This window comes from Pseudorca crassidens, chromosome 12, assembly GCF_039906515.1.
Source record: "Pseudorca crassidens isolate mPseCra1 chromosome 12, mPseCra1.hap1, whole genome shotgun sequence".
NCBI lineage: Eukaryota > Metazoa > Chordata > Mammalia > Artiodactyla > Delphinidae > Pseudorca > Pseudorca crassidens.
Genome location: NC_090307.1, coordinates 83,475,766 through 83,501,942, shown reverse-complemented (window position 1 = coordinate 83,501,942; position 26,177 = coordinate 83,475,766). Strand labels below are relative to the sequence as shown.

At 39.0% G+C, this 26,177-nt stretch overlaps 1 protein-coding gene and 1 long non-coding RNA gene across 2 annotated transcripts in view; one reads left to right on the top strand and one right to left on the bottom strand.

The window, feature by feature from the left end:
* Positions 1–293: 293 nt before the first annotated feature.
* Positions 294–26,177, bottom strand: part of PPTC7 (protein phosphatase targeting COQ7) — a 40,132-nt gene continuing 14,248 nt past the window's right edge. The window contains exons 2-6 of the mRNA XM_067700877.1: positions 15,573–15,752; positions 10,323–10,521; positions 6,912–7,035; positions 5,239–5,368; positions 294–4,143 (exon numbers count right to left, since the gene is read on the bottom strand). Coding sequence (XP_067556978.1) covers positions 4,085–4,143; positions 5,239–5,368; positions 6,912–7,035; positions 10,323–10,521; positions 15,573–15,752 — 692 coding nt within the window. The 3' untranslated portion in view covers positions 294–4,084. The remainder of the gene's footprint in view (positions 4,144–5,238; positions 5,369–6,911; positions 7,036–10,322; positions 10,522–15,572; positions 15,753–26,177) is intronic.
* On the top strand, positions 18,684–24,031 carry LOC137203880 (uncharacterized). The gene is made up of 2 exons (XR_010933361.1): positions 18,684–19,492; positions 22,449–24,031. It is a non-coding gene; the product is annotated as an uncharacterized lncRNA (long non-coding RNA).

Below are 26,177 nucleotides of genomic sequence, written 5' to 3'. Positions count from 1 at the left end.
TACCATTTAGAAGATGCAAAAGGCTTCTCAGCTGGGAAACCATCTATATATTACATTCAATTATTAATCCAGTTTGACGAATTTTTGAGGAAGCTAAACTGATGTAGTAAATGAGCTGGTGAAAAAGAGCCTTAGTGAATAAACTAGTAAAAGGCAGAAATGATAGCTACAAAGTATGGAGTCACTGCTAGACTAAGAGGCTTGGAAATGAGGACCTGATAGGGACCAACAAAATCAATGTCAAGGGCCAGTGTCTTATTTTGTTACTACTCAAATTAAAAGGAGTACACAGATTAGTATAAATACTATATTTATTAAATATCTTTACAGTTTATTTAAATGTATTTACAGAACTATTCCTGCATAAGTTATACTTCAGACATCCAATTCAGGTCACTGCCTCTTGGGTAAGACAAATAATGATAGTCTCAACAGAAAAAAGCAGCTCATTAGTATACACAAATTCAGACTTGCTTCATTATTTAGCCATCTTTGCCACAAACTACCTGCTTACAGTTAAAATTTTGACATGGACACTGTCGATTTTTAGTTGAAGTTCAATTTTGCAAAGAATTTAATTTTTTTAAACAATAGAATCCAAATGTTTTCTGTTTCACATTTTGTTTTATAAGCAGATTTTGGTTTTTTGATGTTGTAAAATTTGTTAAATGCAAAAATGTGATAGTTTCCAGGAAAATTGGATGCTGTAGCTTCTACCAAAGATAGCTGGTATAAGGTGACAAGGAACCATGAACTTAATCAGAAGTACAAACATTTACAGTTCTAGCCTATCTTGTTTACAATCTCCAAAACGCTCAAAACTGACTCAGTGAATTCCCACAATTACTGCCTTGTTACATGATGTGGTATGTTGGTGGTACTGAAGGCGGTACTGAAGGCTACTATTCTATCCAGAACGAATGCAACCGATGTGATAAGACACTCGCCCATCATGCAAAGCTCGAAATCTAGTTTCTAATCTAGTTACAGCCCAACTCCCAGACATGCACACCTGGAATGGATTCTTTTGTGATTTAGTACCCATCAACCATGTCAAGCCAGTACAGTAATTCAGGACAAGTAACTTGTTTTCCCCACCTCATTTCTTCTTTCAGTTTTTAGGAGCCTATGGACTCTACTGTGTATCCATTCGGTGAATTCTTTTTTGTGCGCAGGCAGCTTAAGTTCACAGGAAGAAATAAGGTTCTGATATGTTTAGAATGCACACTTTAAAACAGAACAAAATAAAAATTTCAAGCATGTGATAAAAATATTGATTTTTATAATACAGTATTGCTTTATAAATATAGATGGAAAAGCTATAAACTTTACTGGTCTTTGGTGCATCCAGAGAGGGATAAATAATTTGCCATTTGTAAATTAGAAATCCAAATTCTCTTTTGTTATAAAAGTCCACTACGTGAGGCAAATGTATCAATATGTGTGTTTATACTGCTTGATTTAAAATACAATTAACACATCAAGTTCAGAATTAGACCCACCAAGTGGTATATCTCAGGCACACCCCACAAAGACTTGGGTCCTGTGACATGGAAAATTCCAGTATGGGTACTACACAGCCTCTGACCACTGACAGTGGAAGGAAAGTTACTTGTTAAGCAGCACTCCAACAGACCCCCAGTCATAAAATTAAGTGCATAACACAAAAAGGGCAGGGGAAAAAAAGAGAAAATATTTTGTGTCCCAAATCTACAGGCCAGGTCCAAAGTCAGTTCCCCTGTGAAACTCAGTTCTTGTCCCACTATTTTCAACATCCCTGGAACAACCACATTGTCAATTTCTAACGCTCATTTCTCAAAAAAGACTAAGTTGATTAAATGAGTTGTGTAAAACACCACCATCAATCTACCTTTATGAAGACTGTGTTTGATGGGTTTAGATGAGTGCAGAGAAAGCCAGTGACGTGACCAGCACTGCTCTTACCTGGAATTAAATGTATGCATTGGAAAATTAATACAAAATATATCCAGATCATAAGGCTCCATACCTCTGACCAGAAATAATTAAAAACCCAACAAAAGAACTGAAGTTGTCAGCCCAAGTGTAAATGTATTCCTTCCAACAAAACCCTTCTGGATGCAACTTTCTTTACTTTTTAAATACACAGAGACTGCAAATAGTTTGTGCAAAATAAATACCCCGCCACTTGCCACTCACGCTTCTGTGTTTTATCACAGCACAATGGATTCTCATTATTTAAACAGAGTCTCTCTCCACCCCCCACCCCACCCCCCATCTCCTCTACCAAAGAATTCTGTTTTGTCAAGTTAGGGTAGTTAAGGCATTCTGACATGTAATTAAAGGTGATTCAAAATAGATATCTAACATTATGCCAATTTAGGAATAGTAGATAAATTACTGAACAGCTTACAAATGAATAACTCATTCTTATTATAAATGAAATGCCTGTTACAAGCATGATGCATTGAAATATAGTAATGACATGTACATGGTACATGTTAAACATTTTTAAATAAAACAAAAGCTTGACAGTTACTCAAATATACAGTACAAATTCACAAAACAAAATCTTTTAAAACAAGTTGAGGTAACCTCAAACATAAGTTTTAATGCAATAAACCAGGGAGTAAGTATCTCCTTTAGAGAAAGAGACTTTCTATATTCTCAAGTAGATTCTCATTAGGTTTAATTGCATTCTCATCTATACACCAATGTTACCTGACATATATAAAACATGGCTTTAATTTAAGGATTTCTAAGTATATATATTTTTCTACCACGAAGTTAATGAAGGAAAAAAACTGACCCAAAAATATATATCTTTACAGCAGTCGACTTGTACACAAACCTTAAAAATAAGTTTGAATTTGCAGATAATGGAAAAACTGAATGTGGGGTAATTTTATAAGGAAACTATACACTGCAAGATGGCTATTCGGAAACTGTAAACATTAAGCTTGATTCAGAAACCCCTAAATTTCTGTGTAGGGCAAATGCAAATGTCATATCATCACTAGGAGTTTTCCTCGTGGACTCTTGTGCCACTGCCCACAGTGTTCTTTCCACATGGACTCCCTGAATTTGGTACATGCTCTATAGAAAGCAAGGCTACTAACAACAGGTCTGAGAGTGAGAAAAGGGGTATAGCGTGACCATCAAAGGCCAACAAAATTCAAAGTTAGAGCTGTTCCATTCTCAACCCATCAGGCCTATGGGCCTAAAGCTCCCACACAGGGGCATCATATCAGACAGCTGGGAGGAATTTCAGCTGTAACATTAAATTTGTAGGCTTTGAGGAATTTATAATCTTGAATAATATTTCCATTAAAAATTTTTGGTAAGGAGTCTCCCCAAACCCCCCTGCAGATCAGGCCACCAGCCTGTGATATGCAGTAACCAATAAACTGCTGAAACTTTCATCACAGGAGCACAATTAATCATCTTTTAAAAACCATGAAACATTTGCATACATAGAACTAAACTGAATTTTTCTTCCAACTTGTAACCAAAAAAAAGCTCCCCGGATCAAGATTTTGTAATCCAGAACAATGTTTTAGAGTAAGATTATAAGCCCCTGAAAAATAGGAGTTTATAATGAAAACATAAAGCCACACCCAATCATAACACAGACTGTATAGTACACGTGTAACATATCTTTTGATAATATATAACGTATGTTTCTAGTAGATGTACCGTAACATACAATTTGTGTTAGACTTTTAAAATCCCTTTAACACATTCTAATTTTGAATTCACTTTACCAATATTACTCATTTTCAATACTTCAACTGTTTTTGAAAAGTAATAGACATTTTGGCTTTGAAAACCTCCATCCCATCATGGAAAGGACAATGTGAAGTGAAGGTCAATCTTCAAATCTTGATTCTCTTCAAATGTTGCTGGCAGATATGAGCTAGTGAATGACAGTAGTGGTTCTCAACAAAGATCTCAATGGGGTCTCAAAAAGACAGGCAAAAGGCTTACATCACTGGCCACTGAGATCAGTAGCAAAGAAACATGGTCCTGCCAGCAGGATCAGCACACACGGTAGGGGAGAATTTGGGATGATGAAAGGAGAGGCAGGAGTTGACACCTAGGTGAGTCAGTCTGTATACTCAGCCACTATTGAGAGAAGGACAGTGATGTCATCTGGCTTTCCACCTAAAATGAAAATGAAAACGTATTTATATATTTTAAAAGGAAAAGTCAATAAAAAATGTAAGCCTAAATAAATAAGTACTAGGAAACAAATACTGGTATTTCAGGCAGGTTTGGTTTGTCAATATACTCTGGCAGAAAAAAGGAAAAAAACCATTTGATAAATAGTTAAAACGCACCAAGAAATTACACGTAATTTAATTGAAGCTTTAAAAAAAAAACCTTCCCTGCTCCTTTACAACAGCTCTGTTAAAATGGCCACCACCACATCCTCTGTTTATAGCAATCATAATAAAGACAAAATGTGGCTAAGATTAATTCTGCCTGACAAGAAAGTTACATGTTATACCCACAATCCTAATTTGGACAAACATATCCAATGTTTTGAAACTAGTAATAGTCTTGTATTCTAATCTGGCAATCAGCTATGGCATGTGCTTTTTTCTATTTGAATATTTCCTGGACAGCTAAGAAATGCTTTACATATCATAAGATTCTACCAGCAAGAAACTGACCAACTCTGCTAGTTCTGATATGCTAGTACCAACATGTCATCTGAGCTCCAAGACTGAGCTACTTGGCCTGCTCCCAAAGCTACATATCGCTCAGTAGATAGGAAGACTCTTTAGGCAAGGACAGTCTAACATTACTTCCATCTTCAAAACCTGCCATGGCAATTTGGCAGGCAAATACTGTCAATGAGTCCCACAAAGCCAGAGGAAGGGAGAAGTGAAATGTCAGACTCATGAAGGGCAGAATGTTTAAACTGTTAGGAATGTCCAGGCAGAGCTCAGAGGCTTTTGGGGCTCAGGTCCAAGCAGTGCAGTGGCAGCAACAAAGGGCTTCAGGTTCCACCTGCCTCTGCAGCCAATTAAATTCAGTTCTGAAGGGCACCTCTGTGGGGAACCCATGATGACATGCACTTGCTCTGTCCTTCAGTGTTACAGCCTGCTGACCTTGCTCCCACGGGCTCACAGCTGGGAGAGGGCACCTCAGCAGTCTCACCCCAGTGCTGTAGTTTGCTTCACCCACAGCCCAGAATGCTCCCATCCTCTATGTCCCCGGTTAGTCCCTATGACCTTCCTAAGGAATGCTTACCTCTCACATTCAATCCATTGTCACATGCAAACTGTGCAAAAGGTGACATATAATTTGGGTCATAGGCCAGCTCATGAGCTTGCTCAGCAATGCTTCTTGCCGTCTGTTGTATACTCTCATAATTTGAATTCTAATATGAAAACATGAGGGAGTTATTTTTACCATAATGCCTCACATGATTTCTGCACACAGTAAACATCACTTGCAAGCATCGCTTTTTAAGACAGTAACATTTATCTAATCATAGTTTCCACCACTTAAGTTTTATTCCAGTTAGAGAAGACAATGAAACATTATACCTCAACTAAAATGAATGAGATCACCAGTGCTGCCTGCATAAGATGTCAATTAGAAAGTCCTTTGCATGGACTTGGGTCCTGAAGTTTGAATTTTCTTTCTTTTTTTTTTGGCCGCGCCATGCGGCATGTGGGATCTTGGTTCCCTGACCAGGGATCAAACCCACACCCCGTGCGGTGGAAGCGTGGAGTCTTAACCACTGGACCACCAGGGAAGTCCCTTGAATTTTCATGTTTGTTTTTTTTTTCCCACTTGAAATTCTTAAGGCATTCTTGCTAAAATGGGATGGGGTTGAAAGGGCGGATTTTGATAGCACTTCGGGATGACCTCAAAAGCTTCCTTGCTTGGGAATGCCCACCTGGCCAAGCACCGTGTGCTCTCCAAGTAAGGGCTGCCAGTTGCCCTACTGAAAATCCCTCTCTATTCTGTATTCCTTCACCTTGCTTTATTTTTCTTCTTCTTATTTACCACCACCATTATAGCTATTCTTTCTTTCTCTGTATTATCTGTCTTCCTCCACTAGAATGTAAGCTCCATAAGGGCAGGGAATGTGTCATTTCTGCTTGTCATTCTGTTACCACACAGAGCACAGTGCCAGCACGTGTAAGCGCCTGACCTTTACTAGGCCCCACAGACAAGGCGTAGTGCTAAGGGTTTCTAATGCATGGTCTTGGTTTATCCTTACCAAAACCCTACAAAACAGGCCTTTTGTACCACTCCACCATTTTACAGGTGAGGAAAATACTGCTTAAAAAGTTTAGAAACTTACTCAAAGTCATACTGGTTAGTGGTAAAAACATGAGAAAAGACTAATTTTCCCCAGAGTCAGTACTTTACAAAGCCAGGAGAATATGCAGACTGGTTTTCACTTCCTTCCACTCTCTGTATGGGCCAAATCTGAACAGTTTCTTTACTGATGACAGCTCAGATCACATCAAGGCCCCTAGCTGCCTGCTGCCCTTGGCTGCTGCCTTGGCTGGCTCTGGTATGATGATTTCCTATCTTTCCCAGCCTGAACACCTGCTGAGTTTGCTAGGAGAATAAAAAGTGAAAAAGACAACCAGCAACTAACACCATTAAATACCATTAAAATACCATTAAAAACACAAACAAGAACTCGCCCATCTGGACTTTTCCTACCTTTACCACCCTACTAAATAAAGGCTTGGATGAGAAGCCTCTTTTCCCTTCAAGTTCTCCAACTGTGAATATTTCTATCTACAACTGTTTCAAAGATTAGAACCATTTTTATTTTCCTAAATTCACAAAATAGTCCTTTCCAAAACTACAAAAAGAGATAATGCAATTGAATTAATAAAAATCAGCCGCCCAGAAGAGGGTCACTGTTTCCAAAGGCCAACCTTTGAATTAATTACCTTTAACTTTTTTAGCTCCTGAAGGATCATATAATCAGGCATGTTGTCAAAGAGTCCATCTGTCGCCGTCAGGATAATGTCTCCTAACTGGACATCAAAAGATGTGCTATCAGCGGCATCCGGGCTGTGACAAGGACAGCGTAGGGACAAAGTTAACAGAGCCTTTTAGAGATAACTGTTAAAAGTTTGCAATGGGAATGATGCTACAATGTAATGAGGCTTTAAGGAAAACTAATATATAGTAGCAGTCAATAATAAAAACCACCATTCTGAAATTTCTAACCTTGAAAAAAATTAACTGAAAACTCTGATACAAATATTTCAAAAGCTTAACTAAAACTATCAAGTAAAACTGAGTTTGATGATTAGTCTCATGTGGTTTAAAAGGCGGAAGGGTTCTTTTCTGAGTCAGACACTAAAATGCCTCTAAAATCCTGGTGGAAATGAGTCTTTGTTTCCTAATTCTTTAGAGCCAAATTCCATCCTCTCTTATTCACTTTCCACTCATCAGTTTCCCTGCAGGCTTGAATTTGGCTCTCAGGAGGCTGTGTTATAGTGGAATAACTGAGCACTATGGAGGAGAGCATGCAAATCCTATAAGAATTAATTCATATGAAATACCTGCAATGGTATTTCTTACTATAATACTAGTAATTACTAGTATATTACTAGTAATACCAAATTAGTATTACTAAGTCATACTTACTCTGGTAGAGTAAGGACTGTGTGTCTCCCAGGGTTTACAAAGTGCTCATCATGTATAGGTTACTTATTTATTAGTGTGCCTGGCACACAGTAGGTCTTCAAGTAATATCTAATGAATGGAAGAAACAAAGTAACTGACCCTCCAAACTGGGGAAAAACTCATTACTATATTGTTAATGAAGAGAAGAAGGTACTTTGTGTGTGTGTGTGTGTGTGTGTGTGTGTGTGTGTGTGTGTGTGTGTGAGAGAGAGAGAGAGAGAGAGAGAGAGAGAGAGAGAGAGAGAGAGAGAGGGAGAGAGAGAGACGCTTCTATATGCAGAGAATAAATCTGGCAGTGGCTGCCTCTGAGGACAGAATGTGTGGATGGGGTAGGGACAGAAGCTTGATTTTTCACTACATGTTTTTGTGTAAAACTTTTAAAAAGATATAAGAAAACAGATATAAGAATGGGGGGTGGGGGGAACCACAGGTGGGAAGAAGAGAAAATATATTCAAAGAGTTAATGGTCCCCTCAGAGGCTGGTTCTCAGCCATTTCCAAAGGCCAGCTCCACTGCTTCCAAGCCTCCAAGGTGAGGAAAAGGTGAGATATCTGATAATCTACCTTCACTTGTAATTAGGGAACAAGAGCCAGGAAAAAATTCATACACTGACCCAGAATATGGAGACAGAACCAAAGCACCCTAAGCTTGATTAAAAACAAAAAAAAAAAACAAAGAAAAAACTTGTGTAAGTGACATGTTATAAAATTTGCAAAAAGAAAACATAAAAACAAACAGCCCACCCATGCCTGCTGGGGATTTACGCAAAGCCCATTGAGGAAATTTCTAGTTTGTCTTCTCTTGACTGAGGAAAGCAGCAGCACATCTAGAAGTTCTGTGACGGGCTTTTGGCAAGGAACAAATTAGCTTTCGCTTACAGTTATAGAGTAAACATTTTGTAAGAACAGCTACTAAAGGAAATCTGTAAGTTAAGCTTAAAACAATATTTTATAGATAAGAGGGACTAATAACTAAGGAGATAACATGCAGCTGGGAAACAAAAAAGACCAAAAAATAAGAAAATTTTAAAAAGACTGTAAAACTGGTAGAAACCAGGTCGATTTCTTCCGTGGAATAAAGAGAAACGATACAAGACATTTCACATTTGCTCAGTCTTTGGAAACTAATCAGATTTTAGAAGTTTAGATTAATGACCAGGTTGGCACGGAAGTTCTATTTTATGCTGAGGTTTTTCTTTCCCCAGGAGTGTCCTTTGCTATTCTGTCTGTGAGAGACTCGCTGCCATTGGACAGATCGTCCTCTTCTCCCAACACTCCCACCCACGAGCTTGGTGTTCCGCCAGCTGCAGTTTTGCCCATTTTGATTGAACATACTGTGCTGCTGGAAACTTTTGACTGCACTGAAACACGAGCTGAAATCACATGCTAGCATGCTGCCTCTGGGCTCCAGGGGAAGCAACCTCCACCTCACTGGCAGGCCAGGCCAAGTGCTGTCCTGACCAGACTGTCCCAAAGATAGCGTGTGAGGTACAGCAGGGCCGCTCTAGCACTCAGAAGCCAAAACAACAAGGATCAAGTAAAGGAAAATCAAAGCACTGTTCTCCAAAAACTGTTAGCTGAACTTGACATCTACGAACGCCTTGGGGTTCTGAGTTCTCCCCACTCCAACAGGGCTAATATTGATGTGCATTACAGCCAACTGAAGAAGGGCCTATAATCAAATTTTCTTCCAATTATGGTAATCTGCCTTAATCTGAAAGTAAAAAACTGCTTCCCTCTCTCTAGGAGTCAGCAATAGACTTCAGATGGGTAATACTGTACTTAATTATACAGTATGCTCATTCCAGTTTAAAAGATGGCAGTAATCATCATTTTATCTTAGTTTGGACTTAAGATTTGGCCCAATAAGAACTATTAAGTAGAGACAATAGGCACTTGCTAGAATGCTTCTACTTTTACAAAAGGTTCATTACCCATTTAACCACATTTATGAATTGCCAACAATGTTTGTGTCAAGCCCTGTAAGGCTGTTAAAGGCAGTGAAATCTGAGACTGTTTTAGTGTTACTCTGTACTCTGATCTTAGAAAAGATAAACTGTAAAAGTTGATTCAAAAAGTCCTGATTTTCCTGGAAAGTTCTTGACAATTTAAAAATGAACTGAGAGAAGGTATCAGAAGAAAAAAAGAACAGAACACATCAAGAGCACCATCAGACCACCTCTGAGTCCATTTCCTGAAAGTTAACTTTGCCTGACAAGTTTTGCAGGGACTGCAAGTTCTATTTGATGCATATTATAGGAGGCCCCGAGAATCAGGAAGTTATTCTGATAAATAAAGCAGATGTCTGTTTGCATTTTTCCCCAATAACGTATGCAAAATCTTGTATAGGCAATGGCACAGACAAACAATGACTCATTTCTCCAGCACAATTTAACAAATACAACTGTATGTACCATGTGGTCTTGGTATGAAAAACTGATATTCTGTAAGCCTGAAACAGTATTTTCATAGTCTTGTCAAATTATCAGGTGTTTATCAGAATTCAACTTGGCTGAAATATCAAGTTCAAGCACAGTATCTTTCGATGTCAGACTAAAAGGTCCTCAGTGTGCCTTCTTTTCTCACATGAGAATGGAAAATGCCTATCTCCAACACTGTAGTTAAGGGGAATGGGAAGGAACCTGTTGGTGAGAATGGGGAGATTACCTGTCACTCAAGACGACTCCCTCGGCTTCAGGGGGTGCGATTGAGAGCTGGAACGGAGTGTTGAAGTAATGCTGCTGTTCATCTGATCGGTGCACAACTTCACCACCTCTGACAACCAGAAAGCCTGAGTCGCCCAGGTTTGCTGTGTGCAAGCGGTGGCTAGTTCTGTCCAGCACCACGATGCAGGCAGTACTGCTACCTAGAAACAAAAATGATCTCCATTTATTTTCTCTTTCTAGGCTGTCTCTGCATACACATTTTTATCATATCGCCCCAAAGAGCAACATGCCATAATATGAATCTCCTTTGCCTAAACAGGACCTTTCTTAGTTATGGCTCCATATCAATGTCCGTAGTAACCTGATGAGGATCAACATGACGGGGGAAAGAAAACGGGATTTATACTATGCATAGTTAAGTGGGCCAGTGATGACTTGGATTCTTCCACTTGCAGAGATAGGAAACAATAAAAATGGCTGGTATTTAACCACATTATTTCAATAGTGCTATAATCTATCTCAAATGCTCAAAAGGATGTTGTTGAGATATTAAGTTTTAATACTTAAAATGCCAGAAGGAGCATGTTACGTTTCCATGACATTTCTCATTAGTCATAGGCAGAAAGCCTTCTCTGTGAAATTCACTAACATTTAAGACAAGGCACATAACTACAATTTTAAACAGAATTTCCATCTGCTGAGGTCATGAAGAACTTTTACTGAAGACTGACTCACTATGAAGTAACAAGACCAATTTTCCCAGGTAGCTTGTGGAATCAACCTGTTCACTTTACAGAGACTACCTGTTCAGAGAGAAGAGACCACATTCCAAGCAGACGCTTCTGTGTACCTTTGCAGCACACAGCTCACATGACCTTCCCCACACTGAGGCTGATAGTACAATTAGTGAAAGTGCTTTCAAGTGCTAAAATTTCAACCTATGCCCTGAAATATGTGCATATCCTTTGATCTAGCAATTCCACTGTGAGGATTTATCATAAGAAAATAATGTGTTAGCTATTTGATAGCCACTAAAATTGTGTGAGAGAAATATATCTGAAAATGAAAGATAATTTAAGTGAAACAAGTGACTATTTTGCCAGAAAAATGGCAAAATAGAAAAATGAGCAGTTTACCAAGAAATAAATGTAAATGGTCTGTAAATATATTTCTAAAAAATGATCACTGCACTAGTGTAGGAAACATGGTCACTCTCATTTCACAGTGGTAAGAGAGTAGAACTAAATAACCTTTCTAAAGGACAATAATTGCCCTGAAATATGTGCATATCCTTTGATCTAGCAATTCTACTGTGAGGATTTATCATAAGAAAATAATTAGAGATGCAAACAAGACTTAAGTACAAAAACACTGCATAAGATCACAAAGAACTGGTAACAACCTCAACATCTAAAATTAAGGGACTGGGGACCTCCCTCGTGGCACGGTGGTTAAGAATCCGCCTGCCAATGCAGGGGACACGGGTTAAAGCCCTGGTCCGGGAAGATCCCACATGCCGCGGAGTAACTAAGCCCGTGCACCACAACTACTGAGCCTGCGCTCTACAGCCTGTGAGCCACAATTACTGAGCCTGCCTGCCACAACTACTGAAAACCGCGTGCCTAGAGCCCATGCTCCACAACAAGAGAAGCCCGCACACCACAACGAAGAGTAGCCCCTGCTCGCCGCAACTAGAGAAAGCCCGTGTGCAGCAACGAAGACCCAATGCAGCCAAAAATAAATAAATTAAATAAATAAATTTAAAATAATAAAATTGGGCTTCCCTGGTGGCGCAGTGGTTGAGAGTCCACCTGCCGATGCAGGGGACACGGATTCGTGCCCCGGTCCGGGAAGATTCCCACATGCCGTGGGAATCTCAGCTCAGCGGCCATGGGCCCATGAGCCATGGCTGCTGAGCCTGCACGTCCAGAGCCTGTGCTCCGCAACGGGAGAGGCCACAATAGTGAGAGGCCCGTGTACCGCATAAAAAAAAAAAAAAGGCAAAAAGAAACAAAATAAACAGGTTGTGGAACCAGCTGTGTTAAATCCCAGTGCTCTATGATTTTCTAGCCACATGACATGACCGTGGGCAAACCACTTATTCTCTCTAGGCCTCAGTTTCTTCCTAACAAAATGAGGAACAAAAATGCCTACAAATCTACCTCACTGAAGCTATTGTGAGCACACAGTAGATTCAATTCCTGTTGTTATTATTCTATGGGCAAAGAAAAAAAGTCAGGGAGTATAATCACTAAAAAATTAACAGTTTTCTTAGTGGATTATAGGTAATTTAATTTTTGTTATTAATTTTTCCTTAGTGAAAATGTGTAACTTAATTTAAAAACACTTAAATATAATCATTTGTGTCACTGTAATGTTCAGAAATTCTGTTTCCTTGTTATCTACAGTATATGCATGTGTATAAACTTGACACTTTAATGCTAAGCTATCTAGTCCCTACCCATTAATTGTCAAAGAAAAGAAAAACATGGGTATTGTAACTAACTGGCCATGCTGTCAGAGAACCTACTCCATAGCTTATATTAGAGCTAAAATCACCAATTACCCTTCCTTCCTAACTCAATGCACAGAAACTCCAATCATTTACGTCATTAATAGAATCACCACACAAAAGATCTTCTGAAAGCTGATGGAATTAATTTAACTGAGAACAAAAAAATGACAGATGAGTAGCACAGCCTTGAAAACTGTGCTGCAGGAAGGACTCACATTGACTCATTATTACTCACTGACAAATCCAGGCTATCGTTTTGCTACCCTTGTGGCAGTAACCCACTGCGTTAGAATCAAAATGGTCCTCATGAGTGACAGACAGAGCTTTAATATGCAAAGCAGCACCAACGAAGGGAAGCTCAGCCTTACAGAATCATCTGGGCTCATAGTGTGTAAACTCCTCTGCCTCTTCAAATTACTGATGCGTACAGCGGCTCAGGCCCTGGTAGCCTAATACTGGGAGAAGAGCTCACCACTCTTACGTGTTTGGAGAGGAACAAACTGGCAAAGAACAAAAGAGTGCTAAGAACAACAGTGTTGAATGTTCTGACGACTGAGCAATCCAGACAGGTCCCTGAGCAAATCCCTCATGCTAACATGGAAGTATTTTTATCACCTGGCCCTTATTCTGTAAACTACCACTAAGCCTTTTGTGCAGCAAAGAAAGAAAGGGATAGCCTTACTGGGATTAACCCCTCAAATTCTTAAGATATGTTGGCTTCATAAGACCTAAATCCACTTAAGGGTTTCTGAGGAAATAATATGTCAACAATTAGCCTGTGATGCCAACCCAGATCTAAAAGCAGCTAGAAATTCTCAAGAAATAAGTGGTTACAGCTATCAGCTTGCCCTTTATATTGGAATTATGTTATAGGCTTTTTAGCAATGGCAGAATTTTTTAAAAAAGGATCACCTAATCTTATAAAATTATTACTTGCAATTATAGCTGAGGTTCAGTAAAACTCAGCAGCCTGTCTTTGCCAAAATATGCTTGAGTTTTAGTTACAAATAGCTTAGAGATGTGTAGATAAGGTAAGAGAGAAGTGTATATGGTCAAACATGGTAACGAAGGATTATTTCAACGTGTTTTTTAGGAGAAAGAGGTAGTCATAATATTCAGTGCAAGAAAAACTCTTATATGTCCTTAAATTTATTTTATTAAGCTCTCCCAGTTACATGAAGGTGAATAGGGGAAAAAGTAGGAACAAGGAAGAAATACAGCAAAAAACAAAGCTTTCAAAGTACAAAATCAGGATAGGTGTTACTGGTTTTAACAGGTTATTCCAAGTCACAGTAATTTAGTAAATGCACTGTGGGGTGCAGGGTGGGGTGGTGTTGGCAGAAGACTCAGGCCCCTGGTATCCCTGTCTACAGGTTCTTTTGTTAGATGGCACCCTGCAATGTTCTCTTTTCCCTCAACATGTTTCTGAGTATTGCAAGAAGCTTTAAGTCATTGCTTTTCATAAAAAAGATTTATCCAGTTAACATATGAAATAAGGGGTCAGAGGTTAAGTGGTTTGCCCAAAGTCATACGGCAAGTGTACAGAGATGAAATAGAATCTAGGATGTTTCACGGTATCAGGCAAGCTCAAGATTGCATGCCCAAAACAGCAAATTAAGACAAACCAGTATATTGAAACTTCTAGACAAGCTTTCTCTTCAGTTAGAAGGAGAACAAGCTAGTTAATCACAGCACAGAGAAGACAGAAGATGGTAGCATGATGAAAAGTACCCCTTCTTGCAAAGGTTTTAAATTGAAGGCAAAATTCTATAACATGGAGATCTCTGTTAACATTGAACATTGAGGGCTGATTTTAAATGTGCATGGTGATTGGGAGGGAGGCCTTCTAGTAACCAGAAAGATGCTGGCAGTTAGCAGAAACTTAATAACACCCTTTCTGAGAGCCTGCTTAGAAGGCTTGGGTAAGTTCCCAAGAAACCACTTAACAAACAAATGTAGAAGCTTAGCCAAAGGATGCTCCATTAGCATACCAGAAAACAAACACTGGGTATTTGTAAATTTTCTAATACAAGATTAACAGGGATCTACACAGACTAAATGTTAACTGCTAGTAGCTGGGGAGCCAATTTGCAACCTGAACTCCTCACAGGTAATCAACTGAGTTTTACATGCTGGACCTATCCCCTCTTTTCCTCCCTGGGAGAGAATCACTATCCCAATTATACAACCACTTGCTTTTCTTTCTTCTTTTATCATATTTTAGAATCCCTAAACAATACAGTTTTACTTGTTTATGTTTCTGAATTTGAAATATATGGAATCAGACTGTTAGGTGATATTCTGCAATGTCCTCTTTTCCCTCAACAACATGTTCCTGAGTACTGCATGCAACCTTAACTCGTTCCTTTTCAAAATGCGTTTTTCTACTATAAATGGGCTTTTAGGTTGTTCCCAGTTTTCTGCTATTATAAATAATGTTACTATGAACATTCTTGTACCTATGTTTTGATACACAGATGTGCAAGAGTTTCTCTAGTCTAGGGTAAAGACCCAGAAGTGGAACTTTATTCTGTAATTCTAAATTGTTTTCCAAAGTGGTTGTATCTATTTCAAGCAGTATTATGTATTCTGGTGTTGCCCACAGCTTCTCCATCAAATTGCTTAATAGGAAGAGCCTCAGAAAAAGAGCTGGGCTGGTAAGTGATTTTCTTGGTTTTTTTGTTAACCATCTCCTGGGCTTCTTTAGAGAGGAAAACGCATAGGATATCTACTTACCAAGCAAAGGTACTTTATTTTGCAGCAACTCACAGTAGCTTGTGGTGAGGATTCCAATGGGATTACTTGGGACGAACCGTCCTTCTTTTACTAACCGTTCACATGTCCGCATTAAAGTCCCTGAGAACTGAGACGGATCAACTCCATAGTCTCTCCATCCTCCTACACCATCTGCGACCCCTAAAAAAAGAAATTTACATTCAAAGGATATTCTTACCAACGTCTCAGGAACTCTTACCCCCGTTTTCCTAATACTAATTTTACTACATACTAGTACATCTATTTACCCTGAAATTCAGAATAAAAAGTGCTCAGGTTTAATGTATTAAACACTAATACTCCTAAGCCACATTCTCTACTTAGAATCTGATCTTTCATATACTGATGAATAAACACATGAGCTACCACAGGGTGGCATTGCCTCCCAGCCAAGAGTTCGATTTCAGCAGGATTTTCATCTTTGTACAGAAGTATTTGTGTTATTAATCTCTGTTGTATTTTATAGGAATGAAAATGGATTTTTTTAAAAAAGTGCTGATGCTAGTGAGAATACAACTGAGCCAGAGCTGTCCATCATTAAGAATACCAAAAGCAGCAAACTTTTAACTTCAGATATTGGTCAATAACTGTGAAAGAGAGAACAAGATTAAGAATACATCCCACCCCCTTTCCTCCTCCCTCTGAGACAACCTCTATCCTGTACAGGGCCGCACTGCCCAGTATAACAGCCACTACCACACGTGACTAGCAGGCACTAGAAATGGGGCTGATGCAAACTGAGAAGTGCTCTAAGTATAAAACACACACTGGATTTTTGAAAACTTGTTAGCATGAAAAAAAGGGTAAAATAGCTCATTAATTTTTATACTAATTACATGTTGAACTAATATTTTGGATATAATGTGCTAAAGAGAATACATTATTAAAATTAATGTGACCTGTTTCTTTTTATTTTTAATTAATGTGAATATTAGGAAATTTAAAATGACATGTGTGGCTCACATTATATTTCTATTAAACAGCACTGGTATAGAGATTTTTCACGGGTCCATAGAGCTGCTGCTGAGTTCACAGTCTGCCTAAGACTCCTTTATCGAGAGGAAACCAGTGCTCAAGAAAAATTAGACATCAAAGTCAACACCATACCATCTCCTATTCAATCCCTTGCAACACCAAGCTAGTTGTTCAACATTAAAATCAATTTCTAAATTCAACAGTCTACTAAATTCAAAAACTGTGAGGTTGTTTATTTGAAATTCAAACTAAAATGTCAGATATATACATTATTAAAATTTTAAGTGACCACAAATGAAGCTTTCTAGAATGACAACTATAGTTGTTTTCAAAATAAAAGATCCGTGAACAAATGGGAAAGTTAAGCTTTTTACTTCATACTGTTTTGTATTATTAAAATTTTATTTTTATAATGAGCATGTTTTGATTTTATGATAAAAATATTAATTAGGGAATTTATAATTTTTAAGGCTATCTGAGCATGAAACATCCTCCCCACATACACATTTACATTTTTTCTTCCAGTTTTATTGAGATATAATTGACCTACAGCACTGTAAAAGTTTAAGGTGTACAGCATAATGATTTGACTTACATACATCATGAAGTGATACCACAGTAAGTTTAGTGAACATCTATCATCTCATGTAGACACAAAATTAAATAGAAAAATATTTTTTTCCTTGTGATGAGAACTCTTAGGATTTGCTCTCAACAACTTTCATATATAACACACAGCAGTGTTAATTACATTTATCATGTTGTACATTACATTCCTAGTACTTATTTATCTTATAACTGGAAGTTTGTTCCTTTTGACTGCCTTCATCCAATTCCCTTCCCGTATTCCTGCCTCTGGTAACCACAAACCTGATTTCTTTTTCTATGAGTTTGTTTTTAAGTATAATTGACCTATATTTACATTTTTTGTACATTCAACTTTCACACACACTTCAAAGAGCATATTTGGTGCAAAAGTAGGAAAGTGCTTATATGTATCCCTGAAAAACTGGCTTAACATGAAATTAACACATTAAACTATTTTTCTGGTGATGGCACTTATCAAGCAGAAATGGAAAACATCCTGAAAAAATAATAAGAAACAGAATTGGAAGACAGTAAAGAGGTTGACAAATAACTTACCACTATTGGAGAAGCAACTTTCCTCACCTTTTGTGACCAACCAATGGGCAAAATTTCCCTTTTTTTTTTGGCCATGCTGCGCGCATGCGGCATGTGGGATCTTAGTTCCCAGACCAGGGACTGAACCCATGCCCCCTGCAGTGGAAGCTCAGAGTCTTAACCACTGGACCGCCAGGGAAGTCCCAAGGCAAAATTTCACTTTAGGGCAATTCCAAATTAGTTGGTTAGATGATATGATGTCTGCGATTTGTTTCAAAATATTGGGGGGGGGTGACAAAAGAGTAGATGAAACAAGACTGGCCATGAATGGATAACTGAAGTTGAATAATGAGAGGTACATTCATCCCTCTACCTTGATGTATATTTGAAATTTTCCATTATATAAAATTTAAATAGTAATAATGATAAGAAGAAAGATCCTTCTGCCTGCTGTGTGGAGAGCAAAAGCAGAAAAGGGAATAAATCAGGAGACTGTCTCAGTAGCCCAGTTGTGAAATGGTGGCAGTGCAGTTAGAGTGCAGGGATTTGGGATCCAGTGAAACAAAAAGACTCACAGGTACACTGAATGGGGTACAGTGAGGGTGGGGGAAAGAGAAGCATCAGGGATGACTGAGGTCTACCCTCCCAGGAAGAGTATCATTTTTTGGTGCTTTTCAAGCAGCTGTAAGGATATCTAGAAATTCTTACAAAAATTTAAGGTAGTTCAATAGGAACTTCTTTTGAGGAATTCTTACGTCACCAGGGATAAGATTTTACCATGATTTAAATGCAACAATTTGTGTTAAAAACACAGAATGCAATCATAGTCCTTGCAACTCCATCTGATGAATCATTCATTCTTCTCAAACTACTGTTTGCTTGAGGGAAGAATTTCTTAACCAGTTTCTGATCTAAGAGCCACAATTAACTTTAAATACAAACTGGTTTCATCTACAAATGCCCTTCATAAGAAAACCATTAAAACCTGAGATAATGTTGAGAGTTGATCCCGGCACTCACTAAATAATCTGTCAGCAGGTTATAGAGTCTGACCTGGCACAGCCCTTCAACATTAATCAGATTTCTCCCAGAATAGACGTAACCTTTCAGGCACCTGTTTGCTCTTATATGGGAAAAAGAACACAGGCAAAACTCCATTGGCCAAGACTCTTTAGGGGGAAAATGAGATTCAAAAAGCATATAAACTTTTCAATAAAGCTGTGTGAAAAAAGTCTTAGTATACATACATAATTTACTTACAAAGAACAAGTTATATAACAGGAAGAGTTATATTTGGGATTAGAACCAGGCTAAAACCAGAATAACCTACATTTGAAACCTAGTTTAATTCATATTAGGCAGTTATTTCTATAAGAAAATGAATATTTCCTCTCTTGCATAAGCAAAAGCTTCAATCCACAGTGGAACCGTGGAACTGATCCAGATATAAAGGGAAATTTCATTCAGAGGTAAAGAAAACAACTGTTAAAGGAGAGATTGCTTCAGATCTTGAAGATATCAAACAACAATGGATAAGAATATCCCTAAGAACAAATGGAGGCTACAGTGAATACTAGGAAACAGAAGCTGAGGGAGACATATCCTGCCTCCGGGAAGCTCACCTTCTAGTGGGCAGCTAGACTACTCACTCATGGGATCTAGACAAACGGCTCTCACAAATGCTGCTACAGAAGAGTCAAGAGCAAGTGGTTAATGCTTATGGGGCACTGCGAGAATGGAGCAAGCTTTCACTAGGAAGTGGCATTCAGATCTGGCCCTGGAAGGTAAGTCAGATTTCCTCAGGCAGGGAAGAGTAATTAAAGGAAAAGAATGGCAAATTAGGTGTGGGTGGGGCTTGGGTGAGTGGGGAGAAGTTGAAATACGCAGGGCAGGGGCTGAAGCTGTGGGGTGCCCAAAATTGCAGTCCAAGAACTTTAAGCTTTATGCTATAGACCTGTGTTGTCCAATACAGGAGCCACTACCCACATGTGGCTATTCAGTTTGAAATGTGGCTAGCATGGATTGAGATGTGCTGTTAAATGTAAAATACACTCTGGATTCCAAAAACGTAGTACCCCCGAGATTGTAAAATGTCTTAGTTTCATGTTGAACATACATTTTAGATATACTGGGTTAAATAAATATGTTAATTGAAATTAACACCATCTGTTTCATTTTACTTTTTTAAATGTGGCTACTAGAAAATTTAAGATTACATATATAGTTTACAGTATATTTCTACTGAAGAGCACTGCTCTAGACAATAAAAAGTCACAAGGTTTCTGGGTACAAGTGATATAATCCAATCTATATTTTAGAAAAAATCCTGACAGCAGTGGACAGAACGGGTTCAGAGAGGTAAGAGGTCAGGCATCAGCTGCAAGATTTTAGGTTAGAGGTAATGAGAAAAGTAGAATAGACAACCACTGGAAATACAAAGGACATAAAGACAAGACGGCTCTCCATCAATACATTTTATATCAATAGGTTTCTGGATTTCAGGAATGAATATTGATTAGATGATTCCCCAGTTAGGAGGGGGTGAAAATGCCTTTAGAAGATACTGACTTCTGTCTCAGGTATGCTGAGTTTCAGGCACCGGTAGGGCATTTTTGTGGAAATGTTCTGTATGAAGTCAGGAACTAAGAGTCTGCACTGCCAGTTCTTTGACAAAGGTCCAGTACTGACACCACAGAATGGACTGGATGCTCAGGGAGTATAGAGTAAAAAGTTTAAGGACTTAAGGGGGATCTTATCTTAGGAACGAGAATTCCTGGCCAAACAGCTCACTTGCGATTTGCATCTTACTTCAGGCATCAAATTACAAACACAGATATAACTGATTAAGTTTAGGAAACAGCCAAGTAATCCAATTTGTCAGAATGATATAATTTCTTTAGCGGTAAAGAGAGGTGAAGTTGAAAAGGTGGACTGAACTGGAAAGGCTTTGAATGCCAAGATAAAGAGTTTGCACCAATATAGAAGCTATTTCATTTAACTCACTGTAATCACCTTATGTCTCCATTAATAACATTCTGTCAGTGCACGTCTAGCTTAAGTGTTTCCTTTGACCTAAAATCCAATTAAAACCATTATTAGATTAAGATAATGGTTACATATCTGAAATAGCTGAGCAAAAAGCTGAGAAGAGACTACAGGGCACAGAAAATTCCTTTAGTTGTACCATTTACAACTGAAAATGTCAAGTTTTATGAAGTGGGAAATAGCCAACTAGAAAATATTTATATTTATGATTTTTATAAAATATTTTGCTAAGTTTTCCGTAGATTGCTTTTCTAAAGTAAAGAGAGAAGGAGAAAGAGTAATTCTGGTGTTATCTCCCATCATTTAAATATATTTTTTTATAGGAAGAAAATTCCTAAAGTAACAATTTTCATTTTTCTGATTAATACTTTTTTGTCTTTGCCTTAGTTATAATCATATAAAAACAAAACTTTGATGTACTTGAAAAAAAATCACTTAGCTTGTTATTAATGCAGAATTTTACTTAACAGCTTTATTCTAACCAGAAAATTCAAGGAAAAAAGATTTGGTAAGTAAGCTGAAATTGTGGAAGCTTAAAAATCCTCCTTCCAACTGCATTTGGCCACCTAACTGTGTAGCTGGCAAAAGGCTCACCTTGAAAAAGATTTTGAACTAAGCGATCATCAGCCTGAGTCTCTCCATCATTATCCATTATCAGCCATCAGCATGAGGCTGCCGTTCTTCTTAAACTCTTCTTACTACACTCAACTTCAGATTGACATGCAATTAGTTACAAGACATTTTCCAGAAGAAAGTGATACCCAAAAAATAAATACTAAATTTCAATTTTAATATAAGCATCAGTGAAGAAAAATAGGTAATTTGATTTTATCCAATAGCTCTGGCAGAATTTCAAATACTAAGTAGTACCCAAAGGTAATATAGAGCTTTATTCCTTGCATCTTTGATGATCTCGAAGCATTTTACATTGAGCCTCATACTCTCCCTAATGAAGTAGGATGGTTCTACAGGGATTGTTTTTCCATCAGTGAAACACATCTCCTATCTACTAGGATGGGTACCTGATAGTGAACTGAAACTCCAGAGGAGAAATTGAGTAAGAATCTGGCTGGATCACAAGAGTTGAATAATAAAAGCAGCAGGAGACCCTCTGTACTCAAGGGATAAGGATATCTGGTTTTACACTTTCTGCAGTGAGCACTCATCTGACAGGGAACTGGTTAGGCAGTATCTATTGCAGTGCTACAGCCGGCTTCTTTTCAGATGCCAAGGCTCTTCTTCAAATACTATAGTCTAGTGGTCTCAAAGCCAACCTTATTTGTCTAGGGGCATCATAACATGAAGCATTATAACTAGAGAAAAATGAGATCAGAGTATAAACTCAATTTCTATCAAATGGAACAGATCACACTTGTATCAACAATTCTGAAGCCTCAACTATCTGGGCATTAAAAACACTCCCCTGTGATTCAGGACTGTGAAATCCTTCTGCAAACAATTATCCCAAAGGGAACAAAAAGAAGGATTACTGGAAAAATGTATTCAAAAGTTGATTTATTCAGAAAAGTACAATTTGCTTTGATTAACACTCCTTTCAGTTCTCTAGAGGTGAAATTATATAGATTATCACGTTCTTCCTGCTTTAACAAGTGATATATTCCCTTTGCAAGAAGTTTCCCCAAAATAACCACTACGCATTAGTCCCAATGAAACCTGCATCTTCTAATTCTCCAGATACCAAGTCTACGTCAAGAACTCAAGATCTTGGGCTTCCCTGGTGGTGCAGTGGTTCGGAATCCGCCTGCCGATGCGGGGGGACATGGGTTCGAGCCCTGGTCCGGGAAGATCCCACATGCCACAGAGCAACAAAGCCCATGCGCCACAACTGCTGAGCCTGCGCTCTAGAGCCTGTGAGCCACAACTACTGAAGCCTGCGTGCCTAGAGCCCGTGCTCTGCAACAAGAGAAGCCACCGCAATGAGAAGCCCACCCACCGCAATGAAGAGTAGTCCCCACTCACCGCAACTAGGGAAAGCCTGTGCACAGCAACAAAGACACAATGCAGCCAAAAATAAATAAATAAAATAAACATTAAAAAAAGAACTCAAGATCTCTAAGCAGAACAGCTAACTCAAAGCTGAGGCAATAAAGCTGAAAGAATGGAAGGAAGAAAGGTTCAACCTTATGACAAAATGTATAAAAAGGGACACTTATAAGCAAAACTCAAATCCTGCTCAAGAAATAGTACTGTCCAGGGCTTCCCTGGTGGTGCAGTGGTTAAGAATCCGCCTGCCAATACAGGGGACCGGGTTCAAGCCCTGGCCCGGGAAGATCCCACATGCCGCAGAGCAACTAAGCCCGTGAGCCACAACTACTGAGCCTGCGCTCTAGAGCCCACACGCCACAACTACTGAGCCCACGTGCTGCAACTACCAAAGCCCATGCGCCTAGAGCCCGTGCTCCGCAACAAGAGAAGCCACTGCAATGAGAAGCCCATGAGCCAAAACGAAGAGCAGCCCCGGCTCACCGCAACTACAGAAAGCCGGCGTGCCGCAACGAAGACTCAACGCATCCAAAAATAAATAAATAAAAGAAATAGTACTGTCCAGGACAGTTAATAAAACTCAAATACAGACTCAAAGCAGGAATAAATGTCCTATTTTATGTTTTAGAATTCTAAACAAAATAACTATTCCTTTCTAGCTTAGTAAACCTGAAACTACTTAATAATTAATCAAATTAAAATGCACACACATACATATACACATTTAAACCCATTGTCCAGAATATTTCATTAATTAGAGACAGTAATCTCCAGACTACTCTGGGTGGTAGAAGACGATTAGGAAATGATAGTGTGAAGGCAAAGAAACTCAAAGTCAACCTTTTTAAAAGAAAAATGGTCTTCCTCTAACTTCCTCTAGCTCTTCTGTTTAAATACCAAATATTTAATGTGGAATGATATGTTTTGACTTAACTGTGGCTGAGGACCTTGGGTATCTTATAAAGTTGAAGGTTAAGTCACAGATAAAGGTCACTTCACTCCTTTCTGAGCTGCAACAGTATCTTCCTCAAATGCTAAATGCTGTCAGCAATGCTTTCTAGACAGGAGGAAGCAACAGACAAATCATCTGGGGGGCTCACACTTATTTTAAGATATGAACAGTAGAGACAGGGACCTTAGTGTGTTACAGAATTAAGGCCTTCTATTAAAGCTGAGGCTTCTGTTAGTTTTTAGATATTAGAAAATGTTACACAATGCCTAATAATTTAACGTTTAAATAAGAAAGTAACAGCAATTAAAGTCCAGCTATCTGATGTGTGTCTACTTGTACTGGCCCTGTAGGCTAAGAGAAAATTTTTCCTTCTATTTATAAGATTAGATCTAGAATTTCGGTCTTAAAGGTTAACCTAATATTTACAACAATTAAGCCATATACCATGACCTAACCCTAAAGAGGATACTATTTTACCCCCTGCTTTCTCCACCCCTCTATAAAAATAAGAGCTGCTTTTTACTAAAACACCACCCTCTGGGAGAGGTCGAGTCACATGCAACCCTGGCACAAACGCTTTTTTAAAAAAGTGAGAACATAATTCTTTTCAATAAGCCTGCCAAGTTAAGGTCTTCCCTGCTGGCACAGTGGTTGAGAATCCGCCTGCCAATGCAGGGGACATGGGTTCGATCCCTGGTCCGGGAAGATCCCACATGCCACGGAGCAACTAAGCCCGTGCGCCACAACTACTGATCCTGTGCTCTAGAGCCTGTGAGCCACACTACTGAGCCCGCGCGCCTAGAGCCTGTGCTCCGCAACGAGAAGCCACCGCAATGAGAAGCCCGCGCGCCGCAACGAAGAGTAGCCCCCACTCACTGCAACTAGAGAAAGCCCGCGTGCAGCAATGAAGACCCAACACAGCCAAAAATAAATAAATTTTAAAAATAAAAAAGCTTGCCAAGAACTGACCCTTAATTTCTGAAAATTAATTATATTTCCCCTATATATTGTTCAACTAAGTAATGACCTTTGAGGGGGTAGAACAAGTAATCTTTTTTTTTTTTTTTAAGATTTATTTATTTATTTGGCTGAGTTGGGTCTTTGTTGCTGTGTGCCGGCTTTCTCTAGATGCGGCAATGGGGGCTACTCTTCGTTGTGGTGCGTGGGCTTCTCATTGCGGTGGCTTCTCTTGTTGCGGAGCACCGGTTCTAGGCGCGCCGGCTTCAGCAGTTGTGGCATGCAGGCTCAGTAGTTGTGGCTTGCGGGCCCTAGAGCACAGGCTCAGTAGTTGTGGCCCACAGGCTTAGTTTCTTCGCGGCATGTGGGATCTTCCCGGACCAGGTCTCAAACCCGGGTCCCCTGCGTTGGCAGGCGTATTCTTAACCACTGCGCCACCAGGGAAGTCCTTTTCTTCTTTTTATTTTCCATACTTCCCCATTTTTCCAGTAATGAGTACATGTTGCCTTTATGGGAGAGATGATAAACTATATGAATTCAGTTAAGAATTGCATTTTACACTTACATTCAATATTAAAGTTAGTCAACACATTTTATTGAACATCTCCTATATGCAAGACATGTGGTGAAAGGGAGCCAAAGGGATTTACATACAATAAAAGATTTCCCGCCCAGAGGAACTTAAAATCAAGTGGTAGTGCAGGGAATTGGAGCAGCTTAAGATAAATGGCTATAATAAAACAAAATAAACATGTACCACTAAAGCCAAAAGCAAGGAAGATCAGATTACATCTAGCTAAAGGAATTAGAAAAGCATTCATGGAGAAGTGTCTGATTTGAGCCTGGAAGGATGAAAATACCGAGTTGTGGGGGAGGAGGAGGCTGAGGAGAGAGGCATTTTGGGCAGTTCCCTGCGATTTCGACTAATATGGATAAAGTACAAGTAATAAAGGCGGAGGTTACAGCTCTAAGAGCAGAGAAACCTCACCTCTAGGTAAATGCCTATCACACCCCTGCCACAAACCTCTCACCAGCAATTAGCCAAAACAATGCACTGCAGGAGTTAAGGTATTTAGGAGGTCCCCCAGAAGCAAAGGGCTGGCCTGAGGCCACCAAAGTTCCTGTGGCCTACTGACTAGTTCAACAGGCTCGCTAAGGCCTTTATCTGCTTTAATTAAGGGGCTTTGCTCAATTATTAGCCTAGGAATAGTTATAACTAAATAGTACTCAGACCCAGCAAAGACCCAGTAAAACGAAGTTTTAAATGATCATTTCTGACTTAAAAGGCAGTGTACACACACTGGGCAAGGCTTTGGAGTCAGATCTGGGTTCAAATTCCAGCTCCAGGATTAGGATGAGGTGTACTAAAGGTGTCTTGGGTAGCTCTCTGAGCCTCATTATGTTCACCTGTAAATGGGAATAAAATCATGAACGTCACAGTGCTGGTGTGAGGAACACGGATAATGGTGTTAAAGAGTGCCTCGTCACAGTGCTCAGCTCACGGCCAACAT